Source organism: Mustela nigripes, chromosome 8 (assembly GCF_022355385.1).
Source record: "Mustela nigripes isolate SB6536 chromosome 8, MUSNIG.SB6536, whole genome shotgun sequence".
Taxonomy (NCBI): domain Eukaryota; kingdom Metazoa; phylum Chordata; class Mammalia; order Carnivora; family Mustelidae; genus Mustela; species Mustela nigripes.
The window spans coordinates 66,945,821-66,972,396 of record NC_081564.1 but is presented as its reverse complement, the minus strand read 5'-3'; the positions used below and the strand labels follow the sequence as shown (position 1 = coordinate 66,972,396).

The 26,576-nt window shown below is 39.6% G+C and overlaps 1 protein-coding gene across 2 annotated transcripts in view; it reads left to right on the top strand.

Moving 5' to 3' along the window:
- DYM (dymeclin) overlaps positions 1 to 26,576 on the top strand; it is a 335,066-nt gene that overhangs the window by 169,192 nt on the left and 139,298 nt on the right. The window contains exon 14 of one of the 2 annotated variants that reach the window (XM_059409625.1): positions 21,722 to 21,886. The exons of the other annotated variant lie outside the window; for it this stretch is intronic. Coding sequence (XP_059265608.1) covers positions 21,722 to 21,886 — 165 coding nt within the window. The remainder of the gene's footprint in view (positions 1 to 21,721; positions 21,887 to 26,576) is intronic. 2 annotated transcript variants of the gene reach the window in all.

The following is a 26,576-nucleotide window of genomic DNA, read 5'->3' as shown; positions in this document are numbered from 1 at the left end:
TCTTCTGGTAATCTTTCAGCTCTAGTGCTAGTACAGCATGAGGCATTTGAGTGGCTGTGTCATTCGAGTTGGACCTAGAGGGGTCACTGATTTAGAGGAACCAGCCACAGATAGATCTGCCCCACTCTGTTCGGTTGTGCCAAGTGGGCATGTGGTTGTCAGTAACCGGAAGGGGAGCAGTAGCTGGTTTGTACATTTCAGTGTCTCACATAGAACAGTGCGGGCTCTGGCCTGTGTTTCAGCTTCACTGGGGAAAGGACTAATATGACACCAGTGACTCAGCTTCAGAGGCGCCATAGAAGAGACTGATGGAAAGTTAAGTATGGTCCCTCCTACGTCTAGGATTGGGTGATTATGGCTTTGCAATTTGTGTTTTGTTCTCCTCTAGATTTCATATCATCCTTGGTAGTGGCAATGTGAGCAACTAGGGCTCCCAGGGCCCTTACTGCTCCTGGAGCAGCTTTCCTCTGCTCGGTCCCTTAAATGTTCCACTTTCATGTCAGATTGCATGTGAAGAAAGGGCACCATTGCTTTATGTACCGGTTTCTATCTTTAGCAACATGCATAAGTAATTCGGGAAAATTAGACAATACTTCTCTCAATGATGGAATTATGAGAATTATCTTAAGGTCTTCGAACTTCTCAAAAGGTGATGTTTTATTCAAGATATTATATCCATCTAAAAGATGGACATCACACAGTAGAATAATATAGTATTTTAGTGTCACGAGAGAAGTCATTTAAAAAAAGTAATAATAAATAATGGCTCCATTTGATTAAATGGTATGCATTTTCTTATGTATTTATAATATAGAAGCATTCTCGTATTTATTTCTACATATAGATTGAGTTTTTGTAATTGGTTCTATTATTTATTCTCTCCCATTCTCTGCCTTCTGTAGAGTTTTATCTGTTAACAGATAGAATGTAGACTCTTAGGGAGAAAGTCTGTTTTATTAATTATAAGGCATATATCAGGCTACCAACAGAGTATACTGAGTGTTTTGAATTAAATATTTAGTGTTTCATTGACTGTTTCCTCTGACTTCCATTAAGACCTCTAGAAATAATTCTTCTCTAATAAGCCTTTTGTTTGTTTTGGGCCAATACACAGATTGCTGTGGAAAGAGCCATCACTGTAGTACTTTGGGTGTGATAAGCTTTTCTCAGTAACCTATCTAACTTGACTAGGTAGTTCATTTCTTTTTCTTTTTTTTTTTTTTTTTAAAGATTTTATTTATTTATTTGACAGACAGAGATCACAAGCAGGCAGACAGGCAGGCAGAGAGAGGGAGAGGAGGAAGCAGGCTCCCTGCAGAGCAGAGAGCCCGATGCGGGACTCGATCCCAGGACCCTGAGATCATGACCTGAGCCGAAGGCAGCGGCTCAACCCACTGAGCCACCCAGGCGCCCCTAGGTAGTTCATTTCTGGTGAGATGTTCAGTTTCTGTCATTTCACAAAACACTTGGTTTTGTTCCCAGATGTTTAATAGTAGTCCTGTTTTGAGAATAAAAAGGAACTTTTGATGAGGACACAGAAGAAGAAACTTCAGGAGTGTACAGAGGTTACAAAGGGCTGAGTATGAAAGGTTTTTGCTGAGAAATGTGGTCGGCTCAAACAGGGTGTATGGAGCCGAGCTCGGGATCTGCCGCCAGATTTTCTTTCTCCCTTGAAAGCAGTTGGTCTATTTGACTAGCACAGGTGATGATTGTTACTATTTCTTTAAGACAGTAAATAATCTGTTCAATTGTACAGAGAAAGTTTTCCTTTGTTAGCGCACAGCCCTTTGAGTTGCCGCACACATAGAATCGGGCATCTGCCACCACAGCTGAGATGAAGGAAAGGGTCCTCTCCCCAAAGAGTCCCTTGGCGCTTCTGTAGCCACACCCTGCCAGCCCCAGAACCCCATTCTCTTCCTGTAAGTCTTTCTTTTCCAGATTGTCATGTAAATGACATCATACAGAATGTCGTCTTTGGAGTCTGGAGATTCATCCATGTTGTTGTGTCATTCCTTTTGTTTCATTACTGAGTAATATTCCCCGGAAGGGGAAACAGTTAATTTGTTTATCAATTGAAAGACATTTGGGCTGTTTTTCTTTTGAGGCAGTTATGATGAAGCTACTACAGATATTTGGGTAGAGAATTTGGGAGGAATGTAAGTTTTGATTTCTGCTGGATAAATGCCTAGTAATGGTGTTTTGGGGTTCATGGTACATGTATGGTCAACTTTATAAGAAACTGCCAAACTCTATTCCAGAGTGACCGCACTATTTTGCATTCCTCCTAGCAGTGTAAGAAAGTTGCAGTCACTCCGCATCCTCACCAACAATTAGTATTGTCTTTTTGTAAAAGTCATTCTAAGAGATGTGTAATTGTATATCGTGCTTTTAATTTGCCTTTCCCTAATGACCCATAGCGTGGAGCATCTTGTGCTCTTTGCCATCCATGAAATGTCTGTTCATACTTTTTGTCCTTTTTATGTTGGATTGTTTGGGGTTTTTATGTTTGGCTTTTTTTTTTTTTTTAAAGATTTTATTTATTTATTTGACAGAGAGAAATCACAAGTAGGCAGAGAGGCAGGCAGAGAGAGATAGAGAGGAGGAAGCAGGCTCCCTGCTGAGCAGAGAGCCCGATGCGGGACTCGATCCCAGGACCCTGAGATCATGACCTGAGCCGAAGGCAGCGGCTTAACCACTGAGCCACCCAGGCGCCCTATGTTTGGCTTTTGAGAGTTCTTTTTGTATATTGTTTTTGTTTGTTTGGTTGGTTTTTGGTGTTGTTTTTAATTTAAATTCTGGTACAGTTGACATACATTGTAATATTAGTTTCCGGTGTACAGTATAGTAATTCAGCACTTCCATACATCACCCTGTGCGCATCCCGATGAGTGCCCTCCTTGATCCCCATCACCTGTTCTGCCCACTGCCCCCCCCCACTCGAGAATTCTTTATTTATTTTTAATACAAGGCCTTTTTACAGGTGTGTGTTTTGTGAAGCTGTATCTACCAGTCGTGGCTTGTCTTTTCTCTTAACGACATCCTTCAAAGAACAGATATTTTTTATTTTGATGACATCCAAATATCCAGTTTTTTCTTTTACAAATCATGCTTCTGGTATTTAAAATCTCTTCTGCCTCACCCAGGCCCACAAAATTTTTCTCCTTTGTTTTCTAGACGTTTTATAGTTACAACTCTTAGCATTAAGTCTGTAATTAATTTTGAGTTAATTTTTGTCTATGTTACAAAGTATGAATTAAAGTTCACATTTTTGCACTTGGATATATAATTAGTCCGGCAACATTCGTCAAAAAGATCATCCTTTCTCCACTGAATCTGGCAGCACACTAGCAGTTGATATGTTTTTTTAATGGCATTTATGGAGATGAGTCTGTCACCCATAATGTCCTTCCTATTTACCACTTATAAGAATTAATGATGGGTAAAAGAGAAATTTAATTTAAAAAAAATCACAGAATTGTCAAGTGTTGGAACTCTGTGCCCCCTTTCTTGAGAGGTCGACCTAATCGTTGCATGTCCAAGGACACTGAGAAACATCACCCTCTCCAGCTGCACCTCGGAGCCTCAGCGTTACTACTTGAAGGAGACTTGAGCATCCTGTCCCTTCCCTCTGCCATTCTCCTCCAGATTTCTGCTCTGGTGGTGGTCTGTCTTGAGTTGATTAACATCTGAAACACAGAAGCCACAACTGCAAATTATTAAAGCCACATTTTTACCTTTATAAATCAATTTAATGTTGAAATGATAGATTATAAGCATCAAAGCATTTTTTAAGTGAAAAATTATGCTGAAAGCAGCTGGCATCACTCGGATTTAAAGTAAGTCAACACCTATACACAGTTGAAGTGTGAAGGGAGAATTGCTCTCCTTTCTGGAGAATAAAGTTTGTGCAGCAGATTTTGCTATATCTTGTGTGTAATTCTGGCCATTTTAGAAAAGATAGGGCCCTTTGTTCCTTTATTTATGTCGTTCTAAGTTATATTACATGTTCTTGGAAAATACTGAAAGACTTTAAGAAGACCTGAAAAAGACTTAAAATCTGTGGCCTGAATCTGAGAGTTTGGGAGCCTTTTTGAAAGACCTGCTTCTGCTTCTGCTCTAATACTATTCTTCATGAATGTCACTAGGTCAGAGACGATATTTTTGAGTCTTTCTCCTGTTCATCTCTAGCTCCTAGCCTGGGTGTCATGTCCTCTGAAATCCTTTTTTCCTGTCTCCTCCTCCCCACTGCCATTCACCCCGCCTCCTGCGAAAACTTGAACGTGATGCTGTGCTGTAATCAGTTGACTCTCCTCCCTCCCTCCCTGCCCTGTAGACGAGACGTTTGGGGGTTGCTGAGTAGGAACACAGATAATAGGCAAGTGAATGAACACGCTAGGGACTTTGCAAACAGTGAAAATGAAGACTGGATGAGGGAAGGCACAGCAGAGCCTCGTGAATTGGTGGGTCAGGAGAAGTCATCTTTATGGTCTGAGGTAACTTGAAGGTAATTTGTAATTTGTTCCTTTTATAAAATAAATGAGAGTGGATCCAAAGTTGGCCCTAAAATGTCCCTTCAATGTTCTTGCTTGCACGTGTGCTTTCTAGAGTGGAGATAAAGGGCCCGTAGAGCCTAAACTGAAAGGGGAGGGCAGCTGTCGGTATTCTGGTCGCAGGAAGTGCTTGAGAACTGCTGGGTGATCTTTCCGTCTTCTTCTGGTTTGGAGTCCTCCATTTTAAATGATGATAAAATTGAAGCAGGTGGAAAGGCCTCCCCATCACTGCTATTCCCACCTCTGCGGTTAAGTCCTCCTCTCCATTTCCTTATCTTCTAGTCCACTCCCCTCTCTTCACAGGGAAGGGGTTGTGATGGCTGCACCTCGTCATGGCCAGGTCATTGCCAACGAAATGGACATATCTTTTCCACTGTATTCGTTTCCTGGGGCTGCTGTAACAAATGATCCCAGACCAGGAGCTTAAAACAACAGAAATTTATTGTCTCACAGTTCTGGAGGGTAGATGTCCCCAATTGGGCCATGCTTCCCCTGAAACTTATAGCAGAAGCCTTCCTTTCCTCATCTAGCTTATGGTGTTTGCTGTCAGTCCTCAGCGTCCTTGGCTTGTGGATGTCTTGCTCCAGTCTCTGCTTCCTTTGTCGCATGGTCATTTTCTCTGTGTGTTTCTGTTACTTCTCCTAAGGATGCCAGTCATATTGGATCAAGTGCCCACCCTGCTCCAGAATAACCTCATCTTAATTGGGTAGGTGTGACAAGCCCATATCTCAAGAAGGTGAGGGCCTGCAGTGCTGGCTTCCACATGTCTTTTGCATGATACATTTCAACCCATGCTACCTACTTATTTTTCTTCTCATACTTAATTCTTTATACTCTCTTCTTTTTCTGTTCTTATACCTCTTAGTGTCCTAGATTTATTTGGCCACTTAGTAAGTATATGCAGTTGTAACATGCAATAAAAATAAGAACTGTTTGTTTGGTTGGAGGGTAGAGGTGATTAAGACAATTGGTTCTCTTCCACTTCTGAAAAGTGGACAAATCCTAGACTTCTTTGAAGATTTATTTATGTATTTGTTTGTTTGTTTTAAAAGAGTTTTATTTATTTGACAGAGATCACAAGTAGGCAGAGAGGCAGGCGGTGAGGGGGAAGCAGGCTCCCCGCTGAGCAGAGACCCCCAATACGGGGCTGGGTCCCAGGACCCTGGGATCATGTCCCGAGCCGAAGGCAGAGGCCTTAACCCACTGAGCCACCCAGGCGCCCCTTCTTTGAAGACTTTTTAAAAAAAAATTAACAGTTTAGAGAAACTTAGGCCTTAGGAACTTGTGTGAGTTTCTATTCCCAATGGTTTATAGGCTTTTGCTCACTGCTAAGGAAGGATGTAATTTTATGTTTATGACTCTCCCAGCCCAGCCTGAGGTATGATTGTCAGTTTAGCATAAATGCATGAAAACTTCCCCAAACAAGGTAACTTTTGGAACATTAATTTTTGTCAGCTTTTCTCTAGTGAATTAATCAATATCGTGCTTTCTTAAAGCCAGCCTTTGTGCTGGGTGCTTGGAAAAGCAGAGTAAAAATTCAGGATCTTCCCTCAAAGAGATTATGGTTGAAAGGGGAGACAGATATAAAGACACTTATAAGAGCATTTCGTTAAGTTGTATATTGGCAGTAAGTGCAAGGCACAATGGAAGTCTAGAAGGAACAGCTCTAGATGTGTCTAAAGCAGTCAGGGAAAGCCTCAGAAGAGTTGCACTTGGAGAATGGAGGCGGACAGGGTTGCCAGAAGGATGGAGATGGAATGAACATCTCCAGTAGTAGCCAGCAGGTGCAAAGACTGGACGCAAAAGAAGGTGTGGCCTGTCCTTCCTCCACCCAGAGAGGTGTCCTGGTGAGTCCATCAGTTACTGTGGCAGGCAGGCTCAGACTGTAGTTATGCTGATGAGAGCTTGAGCTACTGGGACCAACGTCAGGCTTTTCATCTCCACCCGCCTACACCAGTGAGCTTCAGTTTCATGATGACCGCATTCCTGTAACAGCACCCAGAATTTTGCCGCTAGCTCGCCAATGTGGGTTCAGTGTGTGTGTCACCACACCCATGTGGGTGAAAGGGTGAGGGAATGTGGCTGTTACAGCGTACATCCATGACCCCAGCCGAAAAACAGCTCTGAGACGGTCTCCTGATGATGAGTTATTAGCATAACTTCGATATAAGAAGACTTGTCCAGATTTTTAATGACCTTAATAGATTTTCAACTCTTCTGATTGTAGAGCACTCTATCTGGGGTGTATGTTTCCCTGCTTTGCTATAGAAAGGATGTGACATAAATATTTTATCAGTCTCAGCAGAATTGGGCTTTTTTCATGGCTCCAGATTATCTAACCCCCCTGATCTAATACTTGCGGCATGTGTATTGAAAAATCAAGACTCAGAACTCAGATTGTTCAGGAGAATTTTACAGTGGTTGTAAATCCTTTCATGCCTTTTTGTCAAGAGGGAGTTTGTAAAAATATAAATACTTTAGAAGTGAGCAAGCTTTTTGATGGTCATAAAATGTGCTAAATATGCTATTTTATAGCTATTTTATGCTATTTTATAGCTATTTATTTGTGAACCCAGTCTTTCCATTACATTCTTAATGTTTACACTCCAAATTACTCCGTGTAGACAGATGTGTATGGACTGAGGAACACTTTTGAATCTAGTGTATAGTCATCATTAATGTCCCCCAAAGTCCAGATTTTTAAAAACATGTCTTTTAATTTTTGAACATGTCTCCAGATGATGTATAAAGATAATTTTAACTTTCAGGCTGAGTTCTTTGATAGCTAATTCTGTAATGAACATGTGCTTTTTTTCCCCCTTTCAATCAACTCCACCCCCACTGGAACCAATTTGGCGTCTGTGGGAGTCGTCATCTTAATGGGTGCTCTGTCAATCCACCACTTCCCTTGGCACAAGGAGGAGCATAATAACATATTGAAATGCTCCTTTTAAAATATAATTGTAAACAAATCCAATCAAGTAATTCTTACCAAGTAAATTTTCCTTCCTTATGAAATGCCCATCAGTGTTCCCCTCCTCCTAACTCTCAGGTCATGAAAATGTTAGCAGGGAACTTGGAATGAATGTCTGTGTTTGTAGATTTTTAGACCATCTTATGAGACCACAAGTAGAGCAGGCAGCAACATGCTATTAACACATGGAAGTACAACTTCAAGACATATAGCATAACTGTGCACTGCTGGGAACCCAGCCAGCTGTAACGTTGCTACATGGCCTTATTGGGCATTTGCAGAGCAAATGTCTGTAATGGAAAGCCACAACAACGTTCTTTTCAAATAGTTGCTTTGTCCAAAGTCAAAGACATTTTTTGTATACATATGCCACATAGGAGGGAATGCAGATCTTGCTTATCCAAACCTATAAATACAGATTGTCACATCATCTTTAAGACAAGGGACAGTGATCTACTTAATGAGTACCATGTAAGTGTCCATCTGCTTAGTCTAACTAATATTTAGATATCTGGTATATATGACCTGTTACTGCTTACAAAACTTTAAATTATTTTCAAGTGCTGTGTCTCCTTTACTTTGGTAGTATATGAAGGTTAGTGCCTTTAACTACTTTGATTTCTGTAAAAAGAGGAGAATGAGATTTTATTAAGTGAACTGTGATCAAGTCATCAAAGACAAGTTGAAGTTTTCAAAACATTCTTGGAAATAAAGTATGCCCCAAAGGAACATATGATTAGTTCTATAGATACTACCAAATTTATATGTGATTATAACAAATGTTTTAGAGACAGGAAGCAAGTAATTTGACAAAAACATTGTGAAATTGCTACCTAAAACAATGGGCTATCTTTTAAGCTCCTCCACGAGTTTACATTTTAGGTCTTTATTGGTGCATGTGTGTCCCAAAATAAGTAGCTAGTTTAGGATGAAAGATCTTATTGGAAGATTTTTTAAATCAGCAGAGAATTTGATTAAATTTCAAGTGTCGGTGATAGTGTACATTCTAGTTGATTAAAATGTTTGTTACACAAACCTGGGGATTTTTCTTATTTTGATTTCTTTAGCAACTGAAAAATAAATCGTAGAAATGTTTACATTTCAATAAACAATGTTTATTGTTAAAGAGATCCTTTTTTATTGTTACAATCTTTCTTACTTTCTAGATCTGGCAGTGGGATATGAGATCATTTCATCCCTTCTGAGCTAGCACTAGATTGTTCCTTTCAATATATTTTCCGGCGCTTGGGCCAGTCTGTTCATCCTTCATACTAGAGATTCCCAGGAACTTCATTGCTGGCAATAGATTTACCTCCAGGGAAAATGACTTCTGCTGCCAAGGAGTTAAATGATTCAAGGGCTGTGCTTACACCACTGTTGTGTACTTTCCTGACATTTGTCTCAGATTTTCCTCTGCTTGTTTTCTTGGATGTCATGACATGTCCACATCGTATTAGAAGTTTTATACTGTGTAAAATTGTGTGAGTTATTTTATAAATTTTGGGGATTGTCAAAATCTCCCCTAGAAACTTAATGAAATTTAATGCATGTGGATGACCTAATCAGTGGGATTGAAGCTAAGAAGTCTTATACCCAGGGTTGGGTTTTAACGAATGGCATTTTTGGACGTTACTAACCTCAGTCCTTTGCTCCTCAGTGAATCCAGTGGGCATTTCTGTTTTATTTGCCCTCTCAGTTGTGTTTGACACTGTTAACTACTCTTCGTTAAGACAGTTTCTTCTTGGTTTCGTCTTTTTCTTTTCATTGTGTTTTTGTTTTTGTTGCATTTGTGTTCTGTTTTTTTATTTTGTTTTGTTTTGGTTTTTTTGGCCACTTCTCAAAATTCTGTGAAGGGTCGTCTTCCTCAATCTAGATTTAAAGTGATCTTACGAGGCACGCCTGGGTGGCTCACTTAGTTAAGCGACTGCCTTCAGTTCAGGTTGTGATCCCAGGGTCCCAGCATCGAGCCCTACTTTGGGGAGCCTGCTTCTCCCTCTCCCTTTGCCTGCTGCTCCGCCTGCTTGTGCTCTCCCCCCCCCTCTGTCAAATAAATAAACAGTATCTTATGATACTGTTAAATGTTGGCATTTCTCAAGGTCACTCCTCGACCCCCTTCTATTCTCTCTACTCCTCATGTCTATGATCTTAGCTACTCCAGCCCGTATGGCTCCCAAACATGTCTCCAGGCTAAACCCTATCTTTGAATCTCGGAGACCTTTTTGTCCATTCAAATACCTAATACCATCCTTTCAAGTTCCTCAGAGTTATCACAAGCCTCAATATGTTTAGAATGAAAATCTTTCCCATTTCTTGCCCTTCCTGATCCTTTTTGCTGTTTCTTTTCTGAGTGAATGACATCACCTTTTATGTAAGTGAGAAGCCTGGGAGTTAATTTTTTTTTTTTTTTTAAAGATCTCATTTATTTGAGAGAGAGCGGAAGCAGGGGTGTGGGGGCCAGAGGGCACAGGGAGGAGAGGGAGAAGCAGACCCCTTGCTGACCAGGGAGCCCCATGCAGGGCTGGGTCTCAGATCCCAGGACTTCCGGATCATGACCCGAGCTGAAGGCTTGTGCTTAACTGACTGAGCCACTCAGGCGCCCCGCCCGGGAGTCATTTTTGACTGTCCCTTCCTCTCACTACCATAGCACATTCTTTACTGAGTCATGTGAATAACTTTGTCATATCTGCCCCTTCTCTTCACCGCATCGCCTTGATTCCCAATCCCACTGCAGTAACTTCTGTGAGGTCCGTTACCAGCTCTTGGCCCATCAGTCTGCAGCCAGACTGATCCTTTCAAAATGCAAATCTCATCCTGAGATGGCTTAATACCCTTCTTGTGCTTCTCACTGTTCTCAGGGTGAAAACCAAACTCATCTGTAGTCTGGCTGTTTTTACTGCTCCTTCCCTCCAGGTCAACACAAAGATCTTTAGTTTTGTTCCTTCTGCTTGTTTTCTGTTCCTGCTTGTCTTTATTCATCCTGTAAATCTTGGCTGGATCATTACTTTCGTAGGGAAATCTTTCTTTACCTGTATGGTCCGTTGAAGTCTCCCTATGTTTAGTTCTCATTTGTAGCACCTGTTACCTGTTTGCATCGGTGTGATTCGTTTGTCCACACAAGAAAATTAACAGCTCCTTAATCTGATACCAAATCAATATTCACATTGTGCCTGATTAAAAAATACCTCATTTTTTGGGTTAGTTCAAATCAGGGTTCAGTTGAGGTCTTCACAGCACATTAAATAGTTGTGTCTCAGGATTATTTCAATGTGGAGCAGGGTCAGAATTTTTAAAAATAAAGTTTTCTTAGAACACAGCAATGACTGTTAATTTGCATCTTGTCTAATGCTGTTTTCTTGCACTAGTTTCAGAGTTCAGTAGTTGTAAGAGAGACGGTATAGCCCACAAACCTAAAGTATGTACTATCTGGCTCTTTAGGAAAAGGTTGCTGATCCCTGATCTAGACCTGTATCCCCACCTTTCTTTTTCTTTTTCTTTTCTTTTAACTCACACCTCTGACAAGTTGATCAACAATCAGTTGTTTTATAGAATATCCCACATTCTGGGTTTATCTGTTTGCATTTTCCTATGCCCTTTAATTTGTTTTTACTTGCATTGATTTGGCTAAAGTTCTTCATAAGCATTACTGTATATTTCATATTGCAGTGTATCAAAAGATATATAATGTCTAATTATCCCAGAGATACTAAGATTAATTGGTAGGTTCAGTTGGTGATAGCCTAATCCCTTCCTTCTAAATTGCCCCAGTGTTCTTTCATGTGATGGTTTCATCCATTGATGATCTTTTATTGAATTAGTTGTTTCATTACAGGCTGCCAAAAGGAAAAAAAAAATTTAAGATTTTATTTTTAAGTAATCCTACACATGGCATGGGGCTCGAACTCATGACCCTGAGATAAAGAGTCTCATGCTCTACTGGCTGAACCAGCTAGATGCCCCAGGAAATTTTTAAATTATAATATCATGCACATATTTTTTAGATAGAATTCTTTCTTCCCAAGTAGGTTTGCTTGGAGAGATAGCATTAATGCTTATTTCTTTTCCTTTAATATTTAATTTTCAGAAAGAATGATTAATGTCCTTGTTACCTTCAGTAGTAAACAAAACATTTTGGTTTCTGGTTTTTCAGTTGTTTTATTATGAACTCTTCATTTTTTATATAAATACTATATATTTCAATCACTTGCAGAGTAATCTTTTTGGTTTCTGAATGTGCCATCTTTGGCCAATGGGAGACTCTTATGTTGTCTTTTGATAGGACACTTTCCTTCTTTGATATTTACCCTGCTTTCCTGCTCTAAGGCCAAAAGAATGCGTCAGGCTCGTCTTGCACATTTCCTGCCTCAAACCTAGAAACCAGCGTTCATTCTTTTTTTTTTAAGATTTTATTTATTTATTTATTTGAGAGAGAAACAGTGAGAGAGAGCACAAGAGGGGAGAAGGTCAGAAGGAGAAGCAGACTCCCCGTGGAGCTGGGAGCTCGATGCAGGACTCAATTCCAAGACTCTGGGATCATGACCTGAGCCGAAGGCAGTTGCTTAACCAACTGAGCCACCCAGGTTCCTGAAACCACCATTCTTTCAAGAAGCTCTGGTTTCTTTCTATCTAAATGATAATTTAGAGGCCACAAGTTGGTGGTGGGTGATCGGGGTGCTAATTGCTATGGCGTCTGCCATTTCTTTCAGAGCCCTTCAGTGGACAAAACTAGTAAAATACCAATTCTTGAAAAGGGTAAAGGATAGTTCATACTGTTTTGATTCAGATTCAAGGCTATGTAACATAAATTCCAATTTGATTTTTTGAACTGCATTAATATATTCTCTTTATTCTTCTCTCCATATATGTATGTCTCTCTATATACAACTAATTGCTTCAAGGTAATAATAACATTACTACTAAGTCTTAGTGAATGAAGTTTACAATTTTTTTGTCTCTGTCCTTAGAACATATGCCACTGAATATATATGATCAGTTCTATATCTTAAAATAATTTGTTATAATTTTTAAATCTTTGTGTACTTTTATCACTCAATATACAGTTAAATCATTTGTTTTGGTTTTCAGTTTGAGGAAATTTTTTCTTTTTGATTTTTAGGGTTTTTTTTTTTTTTTAAAGATTTTATTTGTTTGAGGGGCGCCTGGTAGGTAGCTCAGTAGGTTAAGCCTCTGCCTTCGGCTCAGGTCATGATCTGAAGGTCCTGGGATCCAGCCCCCCGCATCAGGCTCCCTGCTGAGCAGAGAGCCTGATGCAGGGCAGAGAGCCTGCTTCCCCTCTCTCTCTGCCTGCCTCTCTGCCTACTTGTGATCTCACTCTGTCAAATAAATAAATAGAATCTTTTTTAGAAAAAGATTTTATTTATTTGAGAGAGGTGGGGGGACGAGGGAGGAGGAGAAGCAGACTCCCCACTGAACGGGGACCCCCCCCCCAACCTGGGGCTCTGTCTCAGGACCCTGAGATCATGACCTGAGCCCAAGGTAGATGTTTAACCAACTGAGCCACCCAGGTGCTGCCCCGCTTTTGATTTTAGTTTTTGAACATATACAATTTAAAGGTATACTAATAGAATATAAATTACTCATCATTGCCCAGAACACATCTAGAATAATGTGTTCACTTATGTTGTCGTATTTTAAGAACAAAGGGTGGGATGATACCAGTGATTCTGGCAATGCTCCGTCTTGTATCTGTAAAGAATTTTAAAACTATAATAAAACTGACTAAAAGTTTGCTTCTTTATCATCGTCATATGCCAGCAATTCTAAATACTGTCAGTAAGAAAATATTCCTCTCTGCCCTTGTTACACTGCTGAAAAGTTAATCAACGTGACTCTCCAGAGGAGAGTAAGAAGACTGAAGAATCTAGAAACCATAGCCCACGAAAGATGAAAGAAAAGATGCTTAATATCAATCAGAGAAAAAAAAATAAGAGGTTTACAGTTTCTTCATATATTTAAAGGCTCTCATGTAGAGACAAAGTTGGACTTTGTTTCTATTTCCAGGTGTCATAACTGGGTAGAAATTCAACTTAATGATCCTAGTGGGATTTCAAGTCTGTAAAGGATCATGGTGTCCTTTATCTTCCCATTCAGAACCATGCTGGTGTCTCTTTATTTAATCAAGGCTTCTTTTATGCCCAATGGTAGATTTTTGTAATTTTCTTCATAGAGGTGCTAAGCATTCATTACTAATGTAATTTCTTGGTATTTTATACCTACTAATGAATTTATCAACAAGCTTTTTCCAAAAAAAAATTTTTTTTAATAGACATTGGAAAGGGATGCACATAATATTCTAGATAGCCCCAAAAGTTTAATCTCCTTGGCAACCTCAATTTTTTTTGAAAGTTTGTTAAGCATATAAATCATTAAAAGAAATTAATAAAAAGTTGCTATGAGAATATAATTTTACTGTCAAAGGGCTGTAAAATACATTATTAGAAAGCCTGACTCGGGGATCTTTTTAAAGCATCACTCTTCACTGGTGGCTTTAGAGATCTTTTACAGATTTAATTGTTGTTCTAGAAGAGAACATTTTCATACTTTACTTTGGTGAAGCATAGCCATATCAAATAACATTTCACGACTATACATTGCATAATCTTGGATATTTTCATATAAGAAGGCACTAAAGAGATTTTATTTTTTATGAAAATGCAACTCTTAAGTAACAGTGACTGTTTTTTATGGGATAGCTCCAGACCACATTTGCTTACTTCCCATGCTCTAGTTTTTCTGATGTCCTAAGCTTTAAGTATAGAGGTCAGAGTGACATTTTAGTGCTCTGGATTTGAATGTCGTAATCTTAAAATGGATATTATTCAGTATATCGAAAAGATTTAGTTCTGTTTTCTTTCTTATATTAAAAAAATGACTTTCAATTTTAATACTGTATTCATTTTTTAAAACCTTTTATCTTGAAATTGCAGATTTGCAAACAAGTATGAAGTTTTCTCATTCACCTTTCACTTAGAGTCCTGAAATGGTAAAATTTTACCACATTTGCATTGTGTCTTTTTTTTTTTTTTAACGTTTGAGAATTTATAGACGCGATATACCTTTACTTTTACCACCAAGTACTTCAGTGTCTATTTCTTGAAAACAAAAACATTTATCAAAACCAGGAAATTAACATTGTCTAGTCTGTAGACACTCAAATTTTGCCATTTATGCCACTAATTTCCTTTCTAGAGAAAAAAGAAACACCTTGTAACGAACGCTCCCTGGTCTGGGATCTAATCCCAGAATCATGGTACATTTAGTTGCCCTCTCTTATCTCTTTTAGTGTGGAACAGCTCCTCCACCTTCCTTTGTCTTTTAAAATTTGAAGAATATGGAACATTTTTTGTTTTTGTTCTTTGTGTAGTACTCTTCAATTTGGATTCTTTTGATTCCTCAGCATAAGATTTAAGCTCTGCTGTGATCCTATCAGGAGATACATGGTGTCTCTTTACTGTTAATATTAACTGTGATCCACTTGCTTCAAAATGTGAATCTCTACTACGTTAACACAGTTTTTATGTTTTCTAAAGTTTTGTTTTCCTTTGGTGGGTTGAGTCCGAGTCTTTTCCAGGACTCAATAAAAATAGCTAACTATAAACCTGTTTTTAAAAACCTTTTTAACCCTACCTTGTCTTAGACATTATAGCCTCTTAAGACTTTGGTTTGGGAGAAGTGGGCGGGGACAGGACAGGATTCCAGAGAACAGGGTACTGAGCTTGTTGGTTCCTGGAGTCGGGAGCCTCTGGCCTTGAGCATGACTGAATTGTGGATGGATTCCACTGGGTGGAATTCTTCCATGACTAAGTGACGGGACAGTCTGTGTGTCGTCATTTCTTTCCTTCATTCTGCAGTTTTGTCATTTGTTAAGGGGGGATTGTGATATCTCTTTAATTATCACAGTGGAATATGAGGTCAGAAAAAGAAGTAAATGTGAAAGTGTTTTTGTTTTTTTGTTTGTTTTTCGGATTCTTCTTCAGATTTTAATGGCTGAAAGATATCTCAAACAGCTGTTGCTTAGTAACTTTGTGTATGGCCCAGTGGCTGACACAGAGATTTCCAGTGCATTTTTCTAGATCTGTCCTTGACCTGTTCCTATTCAGTACTTCTATTAATAACTTTCTTAGAAGAAATCATGAAGGTATTCTCAGTCTTGAGGATGAGAGAGAATCTGTATTCAAAATGAGCTTTACATTTTAGAATGAAGTCAGGCTCAGCAAGATGACATTTACTTACTTAAATTACAAAGATCAGTTACAAAATAAAGGACTGGTAAGTTTGTTCTGTAATGCAGGTGTGTTTGGTCACCAGCTTGATATGAGCAATTGCTAAAAACTTACTGTGATCCTATGCTCATCAAAAAGGATTATACTGCTCAGTTCATAGAAGGTAATAGTAATATTACCACTATGTTTTAAGAATATTTTAAAATGAGAGTGTATTTAGAAAATACACGCTTTTGGTGGGTATAGCTGTGAAATGCTGAAGTGCAACATGCGATTTTAAATCCATTTTCTTAACTGTGCCTTTCTTTTGAAAGATTTTATGTAGATTTTATACATTATGTATTTATCTATTATGTATTTTGAAAGATTTTATGTAGACTACATGCTTTTAAAATAATTTCATAATTAAAATCTTGTTTATCAAGCAATAAATACTATTTATCCAGTGGCTGCTCATAGCTAATAATGACAGCATAATGTAATCAAAAGACCATTTTTTGGTGTGCCTTGATATATATTTAAGGAATACAGATTAATTGAGCTGAATTCAAAGTAACAGTGTCAAAGTCTAGGACTAACTACATTTTTGAATTCATTTTTTACCATTATTACAGTTGCTGTGAAAATACTAAGGCAGACTTCATGATAGAGTTGTGATTAAAACATAATCATTAAGAACTAGTTGTATTTTGTTTGGTCATTTCTTGGGTTTTTGTTTTCTTTTCCTTTTTTTTTTTTTCCCTGTAAGCTAAAAGTGGTGGGACCAAAGGATTTTTCTCATAATGAGACTACATCTCTCATGCGTCTGCTAATCACCAGGCCTATTTCCATTTAATCTCTATTAAATAATAATAAAGAATATTTCAAGATTATTAAATTAAGAGGAAGGAACTTCTCTAAATTGAACAGGAGCTCCTTTTCCAAGAATGTGTTAACTGTTTCAGTCACACAGCTTGAAAGTTGAAAATTTATATGCTTTGCATAGATGGAAATCATCTTAAAGGTATAGCCTTACCATGGCCCTCTTGAAACACCTTCTCACAACATTCTTAGGTTTTCTTCCGACTTCTCGAGCTACCAGTGAGTATTCTCCACCAGCAGCTCTCTCTCTAGCTTGTAAATCCTGGAATTTCTTAGTCCGGTTCCTGTCTTTTCCCTCTGACCTTACGTAATCTCATATACGTTCTCCAAACTTTGACCTCCATCTATGTGTGTGTCTATGTCCACCTCTATCTCTGGGTTAGTCCACACCTCTCTTAGCTTCAAGCTTACATGTGTAGCAGCATTTGCTGACATCTCACAGCGGCAGTATCTGAAACAGAGCATATCCAAAACTAAACTCATCATCTCCATAAAACCTATCCCTCCTCTGGTTTCTCTTATCTCAGAAAATATACTTTCATTAATCCCCTAATACCAGAAATCAGAGAATTATTCTTGGTATCTTCCTCCATTGACACCATCTCGCATTCCAATCAGTTAGCAAGGCCCACTGATTTTACCTCCGAAAGTTCTGAGTGTGCTGTCCCCTGCTCTAAGCCATCGTCAGCAATACTTGTGTCATCTTGGAACGGGCTCTTCCGTGATCTTTGCTTTGCCACTCCTGGTGCTTCTGGTTGTATCTTTTAACTTTTGCCCCTTGCCAGTTTTATCTTTGTATTGCAGAAACACATCTTAAAAGAAGTAAGCCATATCTGGTTGCTCCCCGCTCGGACCCTTCATTAGTTTTCATGTTGGATAAGTCTTATAACTCGCAAGGCACTGCACGAACCTACCTTACCTTTACCATTTTTCCAATATACACCAGCCATATCGATCTCCTCTCGGATTCTTGAATTTGACCAAGTCTCCCTGCATTTAGCATATTCCCTCTGAAATAATTGTTCCTGTGTCCCTTTCCATTTTTAAAAACTATTCAGTCATTAATTTATGTCTATGATATATGAAAATGGCAGAAAGTTCATTCTGTACAAAAAATGTACAGTGAAAAAGTGATTGTCTCTTCTGTATTTTCCATTTTTTTGTGGTCAGATTTATGACTCATTTTTTAATGGTACTCAAGTATATGGCTTATTTTTGAACTTTTGTTGTTTTATTTTTACCTTACAATCTTTGATCAACCTGGAATTTCTTTTGATTTAGGAGGAGAGGCTAAGAGTTATCTCTGTTTTTTCCTCGTTACCTACTCAGCTATCCCAATACCATTTACTGAATAATTCATCTGATCTTCTGTTTTAAAGTGCCACCTTGGGGTGCCTGGGTGGCTCACTTGGTTAAGCATCTGCCTTCAGTTCGGGTCATGATCCCAGCATTCTGGGATCAGGCTCCAGGTTGGGCTCCTTGGTCAGTGGGGGAACCTGCTTCTCCCTCTTCCTCTGCCACTCTCCTTGCTCATTCTCCCACTCTCTCTCTCTCTCAAATAAATAAAATCTTAAAAAATAAAAACAAACTGCCACCTTTAGGGCTTCTGGATGGCTCAGTTGGTTAAGCAACTGTCTTCGGCTCAGGTCACGATTTCAGGGTCCTGGGATCGAGTCCTGCATTGGGCTCCCAGCTCCATGGGGAGTCTGCTTCTCCCTCTGGCCTTCTCCCCCTCATTCATTCTCTCTCTCAAATAAATAATTAAAATCTTTTTTTTTTTAAGTAAAAAAGAAAAAGAAACCAAAAACCAGTTTTTTAAAAAAAATACTACCTTTATCTTGTACTCTGTTCTCATCTTATTTTAGTCTCTTCTAGTGTTCTTGTACTCATGCACTGTATTAAACTGTTTCTGGTAATGTCACTTTACAGTTTTTTTTTTAAATATATGGTAGAACTACTATTATTATTATTATTATTATTAAATATTTTTTTTAATAAATGGTAGAACTAGTCTCATCTTAGAACTATAGTTTTTTCAGTATTTTATGGCTTTTCTTAAATGTTTAATTTTCTATATGGACTTCAGAATTAACATGTTTTGTTTCTTTGTTTAAAACTCTTGATATTTTTGAGAATATGAATTTTTAGACACCTGAACATTTGGTGACTTTATAATCCTAGAGTTTCCTATCTAAAATTTTCTTTCCATTTTATCACTTCTTTTAAATTTTTTTATTACCATTTTAAAGATTTCTTCATAGATATTTGTACATTATTCTTGGATGTTTCACCCTATTTTATTGTCATTGGACTAGAATCACTATATTTTTAAAAACTGTTTTTTTCAGGATGCCTGGGTGACTCGGTCGGTTGAGTGTCCAACTCTTGATTTCATCTCAGGTCATGATCTCAGGGTCATGGAATCGAGCCCCATGTCAGGCTCTGCACTGGGCATGGAACCTGCTTAGGATTCTCTCTCCCCCTCCCCCTCCCTTGCACTTCACTGTCTCTTATTAATAACAACAACAACAACACACTGATTGTTTTTTTCAAACAAACAGAAATAGACCCAAAAGAGAACAAATTAATGATTGCTAGAGGGAAAGGAAGTAAGGGGATGAGGGCAGGGGGTGAAGGGAGTGGAAACACAGGCTTCCAGTGACGGAATGAGTAAGTCACGGGGTTGGAAGGTACAGCATAGGGAATGTAGTCAGTGGTATTGTAATAGTGTTGGATGGTGACAGGTGCAAGCTACACTTATGACCATAGCATAGGGTGTAGACTTGTTGAATTGCTGTGTTGTGCACCTGAAACTAGTGTGACATTCTGTATCAACTATACTTCAATTTTTTAAAAAATTGATTTGTTTTTTGAACTGAGAAAGACTGTTAATTTCACAGTTTCGGTGTGACTTTTATTATTGTCTAATATGTGTCTTGATTCTATCTTGTAATCTCCCCGGGAAAGAATTGTGTGTAATTTCTTCCTCATGCCATCTTCAGGGCCATGCATAGTTCCTACGTGCCACGTATAGTAGATGCTGCTTGCCAGTGAGTGGATGGGCTGGTTAATAGGTTGAGTGGGTGATTGAAGTGTCCCAAGTTTTGGAAATGTGTCTATTTCTAATCTTTTAATGTATTAATTTTGTTTTATTAGTTTATTCCCAAAATAAAAGTTGGGAACTTTGTGTACTTTCGGCATGCATTTTTAGACAAGGTTCTCAGCGACTAGGAGTTTAAGCATATCCGTTGATGTTAATTAAGTTCATGGTTTTGTTGATTCACCTTGTCAGACTGACTTGACATTTCCCTCTTTCAAACTTGTTCTTTTCAAGTGGTCTGAAATGTGGCGTGAGTGAAATTGCTCTGATGATAATAATTCTTTTATATTTTTAAATATCACTTCAAAATTTTGGAATAATTTAATATTTTTACTTCTGTGTTACAATTTGTGGGGTTGAGGCTTGGAGAGATCAAATCCTCACTGTCACAAAACTTCCAGTGGCTGGGCTGGATCCAAATTTTAAAGTTTTCCAACTCCTGATTCCATGTTCCTTCTACTGTGGTATCTTCCAAATGGCAGGACTATTATTGCCTGTCTTCCAGGAACGTATTTATAGTATTGTGGGGAGAGGATCTTTCATACCACTTTGCTCTAGCAAGGCAGATTTCATATGGTTAACTAATTACACCATTGTATTTTTATAACTTTTCCCCCATTAGTGTATCCCCCTCACTTTTTAATAGCCTTTTAAGAGCAGCTCTAAATTCATAGCAAATTGGAGCAAAAAGTACAGAGAATTGCCATATGTACCCCGTCACCCTACACACACAGCCTTCCCTGCTATCATCTGTCTACACCAGAAGTGATACGTTTGTTACAATTGATGAACCTCCCTTGATATGCCAGTATCACTCAGAGGCCATAGTTTATGTTAGGGTTCATTCTTGGTGTCATGCATTGTATGGGTTTGACAAATGTATAATGGCATGTATCCACCGTTACAGTTTCATAAAAAATATTGGGTGTCTGGGTGGCTCGGATGGTTAAGCATCTACCTTCGGCTCGGGTCATGATCCTGGAGTCCCGGGATTGAGCCCCACATCGAGCTCCCTGCTCTTCAGGGAGCCTGCTTCTCCCCCTGCCTGTGCCTCTCTCTCTGTCTCTCATGAATAAATAAAATCTTAAAAACAACAACAACAGAATATTGCACTGCCCTTAAAATCCTCTGTGCTCTGCCTGTTCATCCCTCTCTCCCCACTAACCTCTGATAGCCACTGATCTTTTTTACCTTCTTCAGGGTTTTGCCTTTTCTAGAACGTCATTGAGTTGGAATCATACAGTAGGTAGCCTTTTTAGATTATCTTCCTTCCTAAGTAATAACACATTTAAGATTCCTCCATGTCTTCTCATGGTTTGATAGCTCATTTCTTTTTAGCTCTGAATATAATCTTCATCTTCTGGATGTACCACAGTTGATCTGTTTGCCTACTAAATGACCTCTTGATTGCTTCCAAGTTTTGGCAATTACGAATACTGATGTGAACACCCATGTGCAGGTGTTTAGGTGGACAGAAATTTCCAGCTCATTTGGGTAAATGCCAAGGTCCGTGATTGCTAGATCGTATGGTAAGAGTATGTTTGATTTTGTAAGAAAGCTGAAACTGTCTTCCAAAATGGCCATATGATTTTTACATTCTCACCAGTGCCAGGAGAGTTCCTGGCACTCGGCATCCTTCCCTGCAATGGTATTGTCAGTGTTCTGGATTTTGGCCATTCGAATGGGTTTGTAGCAGTATCTCATTGTTTTAATTTGCATTTCCTTAATGATATATGATGTAGAGCATCTTTTCATATGCTTATTTTCCTTTCGTATATCTTCTTCGATGAGGTATCTGTTTAGATCTTTTACCCATTTTTAAATCGTGTTGCTTGTATTCTTTTTTATCTTTTTAATACTCTCTTTTAACAGTTGTTTTTTCTTGGGTACCATCTAGTGGAAAACCACAGAGGGCTTTGAGGACACTGAGAATGGTTTATTTTTTCGAAGGAAAACTCCTCTCTTTCTCCTTTTCTCCTTTTCCTTTGTCTTTCAGTTATACCTGCCGCCACTTGCGGAGATATGTTTATGTGTTGGACAAACTGTGTTTCCCCCACTCTCACTGTTCTACGCTTCAGCATTGCTTCTCGACCCTCAGTGACAATGGAGAGGAACTCTTGTCTTTAACTTGCTCTCACATTCTCAGATCCTATGCTTCCAGGTTATTAACTCTGCTGTCCCTTTTCTGCATGCTGCATGCTCCCGTGACTGCTGATTGCATGTTCGAACGGGACGCGTACCAGTCAAATGAGGACAGATGATAATTTATATTTGAAATGATGCTAAATAATTCTTTAAAATAATGGCTGGGATTTGTTACCTTGCAAATGTCTTCTTAAGTACTTCATGTTTCAGGGGAGAGAGAATAGCTCTCAACCACACAGTTGTCGTGCAACTTGACAGAACTTTCCTAGACTTTGCTCCATTTGGGAATCTTTTGATTTAATATATACTAGCCAGGAGCACTCTGTTTTGTGTATGAATGGACTCTACAGTTGCCATTAATTACACGTGAATTTTGAGTTCTCTCCTGAGAGCTGGCTCTGGCACTTCCCCCATGTTTTGATAGAAGCACATTCAGCTAAGCAGGTTTGATTTTATAAGAAGGTAGAAATTATCCATTGGGTTTTGTATTTCTTCCTCCTTTTATTTATGTACAGAGTGGTTATAAAATCAGCAAGTGCAGTGTGTCATGGATGAGTGTAGATCAAACAGAACAACGGTGGGTGTAGTAAGAAGGAAACAAGGCATTGATGTCAAGTATCAGAGAAAATCACCACCTGCTGTTTGGCGTCTGTCGTGCACCAAAATGGAGGGATAGTTTGACATTACTGCCTTGTACTTGCAGTTGGCATTTTAAACACACATGTCTGTAAGTCAGAGAAGACTTCTGTGCCAGCCCTGTATTGTTAGCTAGGTAGGATGCTTGAGGCAGTGTCTCCTCCGTGGAATGACTAAGAGGAAGAAGGAAAAAGCCCCACAAACACCTTCTGAAAGTAGCAGATGTTTTGAATTAAAGTAGATCTTTTCAGGTGAAGAAACCTACAAAAGCTTTACTCTACACAGGCTATCTAAGTGAAAACATTCTGATTTTTAAGAGTAGAAGATAGGGTGCCTGGGTGGGGTGGCTCAGTCAGAGTCAGTTAAGCGTCTTGCCTTCCAGGATCCTGAGACTGAGCCCCTCGTCCAGCGCTCTACTCAGCCTGGAGTCTGCTGCCCCCTCTCCCTCCTCCCCTCCCCCAGCTTGTGCACTTTTCTCTCACTTGCTTTCTCTCGCTCTCAAATAAATAAGATCTTTTACACTTGATCTTAGCCAGAAGGCCAAGAGGCGATAAATAAGATCTTTTAAAGAAAAAAAAAAAAAAAAGAGGAGAAGATAGTGTGACAGATATCTAAGTTGACAGCATGTTCTTGGTGGCAGAAACATTTGTAGACTCATAATGATATTGGTCAGATTCTTATTGAGTCAGTGGAGACATTTTTAAGAAATCAAAAGTCACAGGTGCCTGGGTGGCTCAGTCGGTTAATCCTCTGCCTTTGTCTCAGGTCATGATCCCAGGGATCTAGCCCTGCATCAGGCTCCCTGGTCAGCAGGACCCTGCTTCTCCCTCTCCCTGCCACTCCCTCTACTTATGTGCGTGCGTGCACTCTCTCTGTCAAATAAATAAATCTTAAAAAAAAAAAAAAAAAAAAAAAGAAAGAAAGAAAGAAACAAAAAAATCAGAGATAGAAAAGTGAGTGAAAATAATAGAGTAAACTCTTTTGCATATAATATGGGAGAATTTACCAAAGCAAAGCCATTTACTTTCAGTTGACTTAGGTAAAGTGAGGGAGTACTGGGTAAGTGAGAGTTTTATGAGTCAGGGACAGAACTTGTCTGTTTACAAGGAACAGAGAGAGCTGCCCCTCCTCACTGAGCCTCTTGAACAGGCAACATTAATTATTCTTGCCCTTATGTACCACGTACCTACCTGACTAAGGTTTTTCCAGAAAAAGAGAACCAGTAGGATGTACACACGTGCAGTCATGTGTACGGAGAGAATGAAAGATTGGGAATTACTTTAGGGAACTGGCTTTTGGACTGTACTGGCTGGCAAGTCTGAAATCTGTTGGGGCAGGCTGGAGATGTAGGTAAGCATTGATGTTGCAGTCTTAAATATTAGATCCACCGTGCAGGGCAGGAGTCTGGAAACCCAGGCGGGACTTTTGTGTTAGAATTTTGGGAAAGAATTTCTTCTTCCTCGGGAAACCTTAGTCTCTGCTCTTAGGGTCTTCAGCTGATTGGAGGAGACCTACCTACATTATAGAGAATAATTTGCTTGTCTTAAAGTTGGCTGATTATAAATGTTAATCTCATTTATTACAAATGTTAATCCCACCCACAGATACCTTCACAGCAGTGTCTTGGTGGGTGTTCAGCCACACCACTGGTACCATAGCCTGGCCAAGTTGGCACGTAAGGCTGCCATCAACTGCACTTCCCCTGTCTTTCCTCTGTGTATGTCTTCATGTACACGTCTGTCCTACCAGACGCCAAGCCTCATCGGTAGAGCATCCGTCATAGCCCTCCTTATGTGTCTGACCACACCTCACACAGCTGCGCGGTTCACCTGCATTAATACCAGTGGCAGCAGTTTGGGCCTTTTGCCATTTGTGATGGAGGCCATTAGCCACTTGTCTTTGGGGTCACAGCCCTCCCATCACAGGAACAGACAGGGGAGGGAGGCATACGGAGACACCTGGAGAGCTACAAGGCAGTGGAGGGAAAGGGACCAGGAAGACAAAGTCAGGAGGCGCGAAGAAAGTGCGGGGAGGAGAGGTAGAGGCAGCACAGGGCCCAAGCAGCCTGTGATTCCTGAGCCCCTTTCGCCCGGCTCCTGGCAGAGCTGAAGTGCACTTTGTTTCCAAGTTGGAACAGCGTTTCTTTCACATTTTCTGTTTCCTCTTTTAGCACCTTTCCTGCAGTGCCTCGGCCCCTGCCCACTCTGGTCCCCTTCTCATCCGTGGGCGGGTGTTCAGTACTCCCAGCCAAGGTGGGGGTCCGTACCTCCAAAGGGTCTGTTTTCAGTGCCGGGCAGGCCCTCCTCAGGACTGAAAAGCCCTTGGGAAATGTCAGGCTGTGGTAGATCAGCTAGATCCCCTGAGGAAATAGTCTGAGAGAGCTTCATGGCATTTTCGAAATGCTGTCCCTTTGCCAGCCTGCCCCTCTCTGGCTGTCAGCCGTCTTCCCTCACCTTACTCCAGGCCTGTTACAACAGATGTACTTTGTCTCAGCCCCCAAGTTCTGCCAGGCCCAGACCAGTTTTTCTGAATGGCCGAGAGGAAATACAGTAGTTGGCGACACAGGCCCCAGAGTTAAGGCAATGACCCCCCAACACCAGCTTTCCCGCGCCAGCACGTGCCAGCTCATGCAGTCTGGGACTGGGGGCCAGGAACCTTCACCATGGGATTTTCACAAAAGGAGAGAGCTGGTCGCCTTTTCACCATGGGATTTTCACAAAAGGAGAGAGCTGGTCGCCTTTGTGCTGTGTTCTTTTGTAGATGACTAACATCCTGCATCCACGCGGACACGTGGTCAAATGTATGCTAGTCTGCAGGTGACCGATTTTTCTTTCAGCAGAACTGTGTTACAAGAAGAGCAGAGCAAGCCAGACGCCTGAATGGAGCCATCTCCCACTCACTGCACCGTCTCAGATAGCTTTGGTTTAAAGTGTTTCACCAGAAGTGCGCAGTGTTTAAAATGTAACTGAGTCCCTGGATAGAGGTATCAGTTTATCCCTAAAGAACTTTGCCTTAGTCTAACTGGAATTACTGCTATAGATAGAAACCTTGGTCATTGTACTGCAGACTTCTTTCCAGTATAAAAAGTGTTTTTATAGCATCTCTGAGAGAATGCTTCTGCATGCTTCCAATCTCAGGAGGCGGTGGAGTTCTTACCGTTTCAATGTTAGATTGTCCCGTTAAGTCCACCTGCCGATAACTTTTCAACCATTTTAAAATTTGTTTTTAAACAGTGGGTTAAAGCCTCTGCCTTCGGCTGAGGTCATGATCCTGGGGTCCTGGGATTGAGCCCTTGGATTGACTCTTCCCTGCTCTGCGGGAAGACTGCTTCCTCCTCTCTCTCTGCCTGCCTCTGCCTACTTGTGATCTCTGTCTGTCAAATAAATAAATAAAATCTTTTTTAAAAATTGCTTTACTATACTAGAGATATGATATAATCCTGGATTATTTTGTAATTGCATAAATTGCATATGTAAGGTTAAAAAATGGTAGAAAATAGTGGATTTATATAAAGAAATATCTGCCAAAAATTATTGAAATGCTAATGTCTTGGGATTTATCCTACGGAAATAACTTAACTCTAGGAAAGAGTTATATTTAGGAGCCAAATAAGGGATTGGTAAAGTAAACTACATTCTGTCAACTCAAGGGAATATGATTTAGCCTTGAAAAATATTATGAAGTAAAATAGAAATACAGAAAACTTTTGATATACTGTTAAGTGAGGAAAGAATGTAAAATTATATACTGCTATAAACAACTATATATTATATGCATCTGGACAAGAACTAGATGATATATACAAATAGTTGTGGAAATTAGTGAAGTATACATGAAATTTTAAGAACTTTAAAATTTTTAAGCATTTAAAAATTACGTAAATTTAAATTATAAGTTTCTCCTTTGTTTTTTCTCTGCCCTCCCTCCACTGCCACAATTTAAGTGTGTATCTCTGGTTTTTCTTTTTTTTTTTTTTTTTCTTCACCAGCATCATGTAATATCATTTTATTAGTTGGCAGAGACATACAGTGGTTTATGGAAAGAGACATAGTTCCTTGATCTGTGATCAC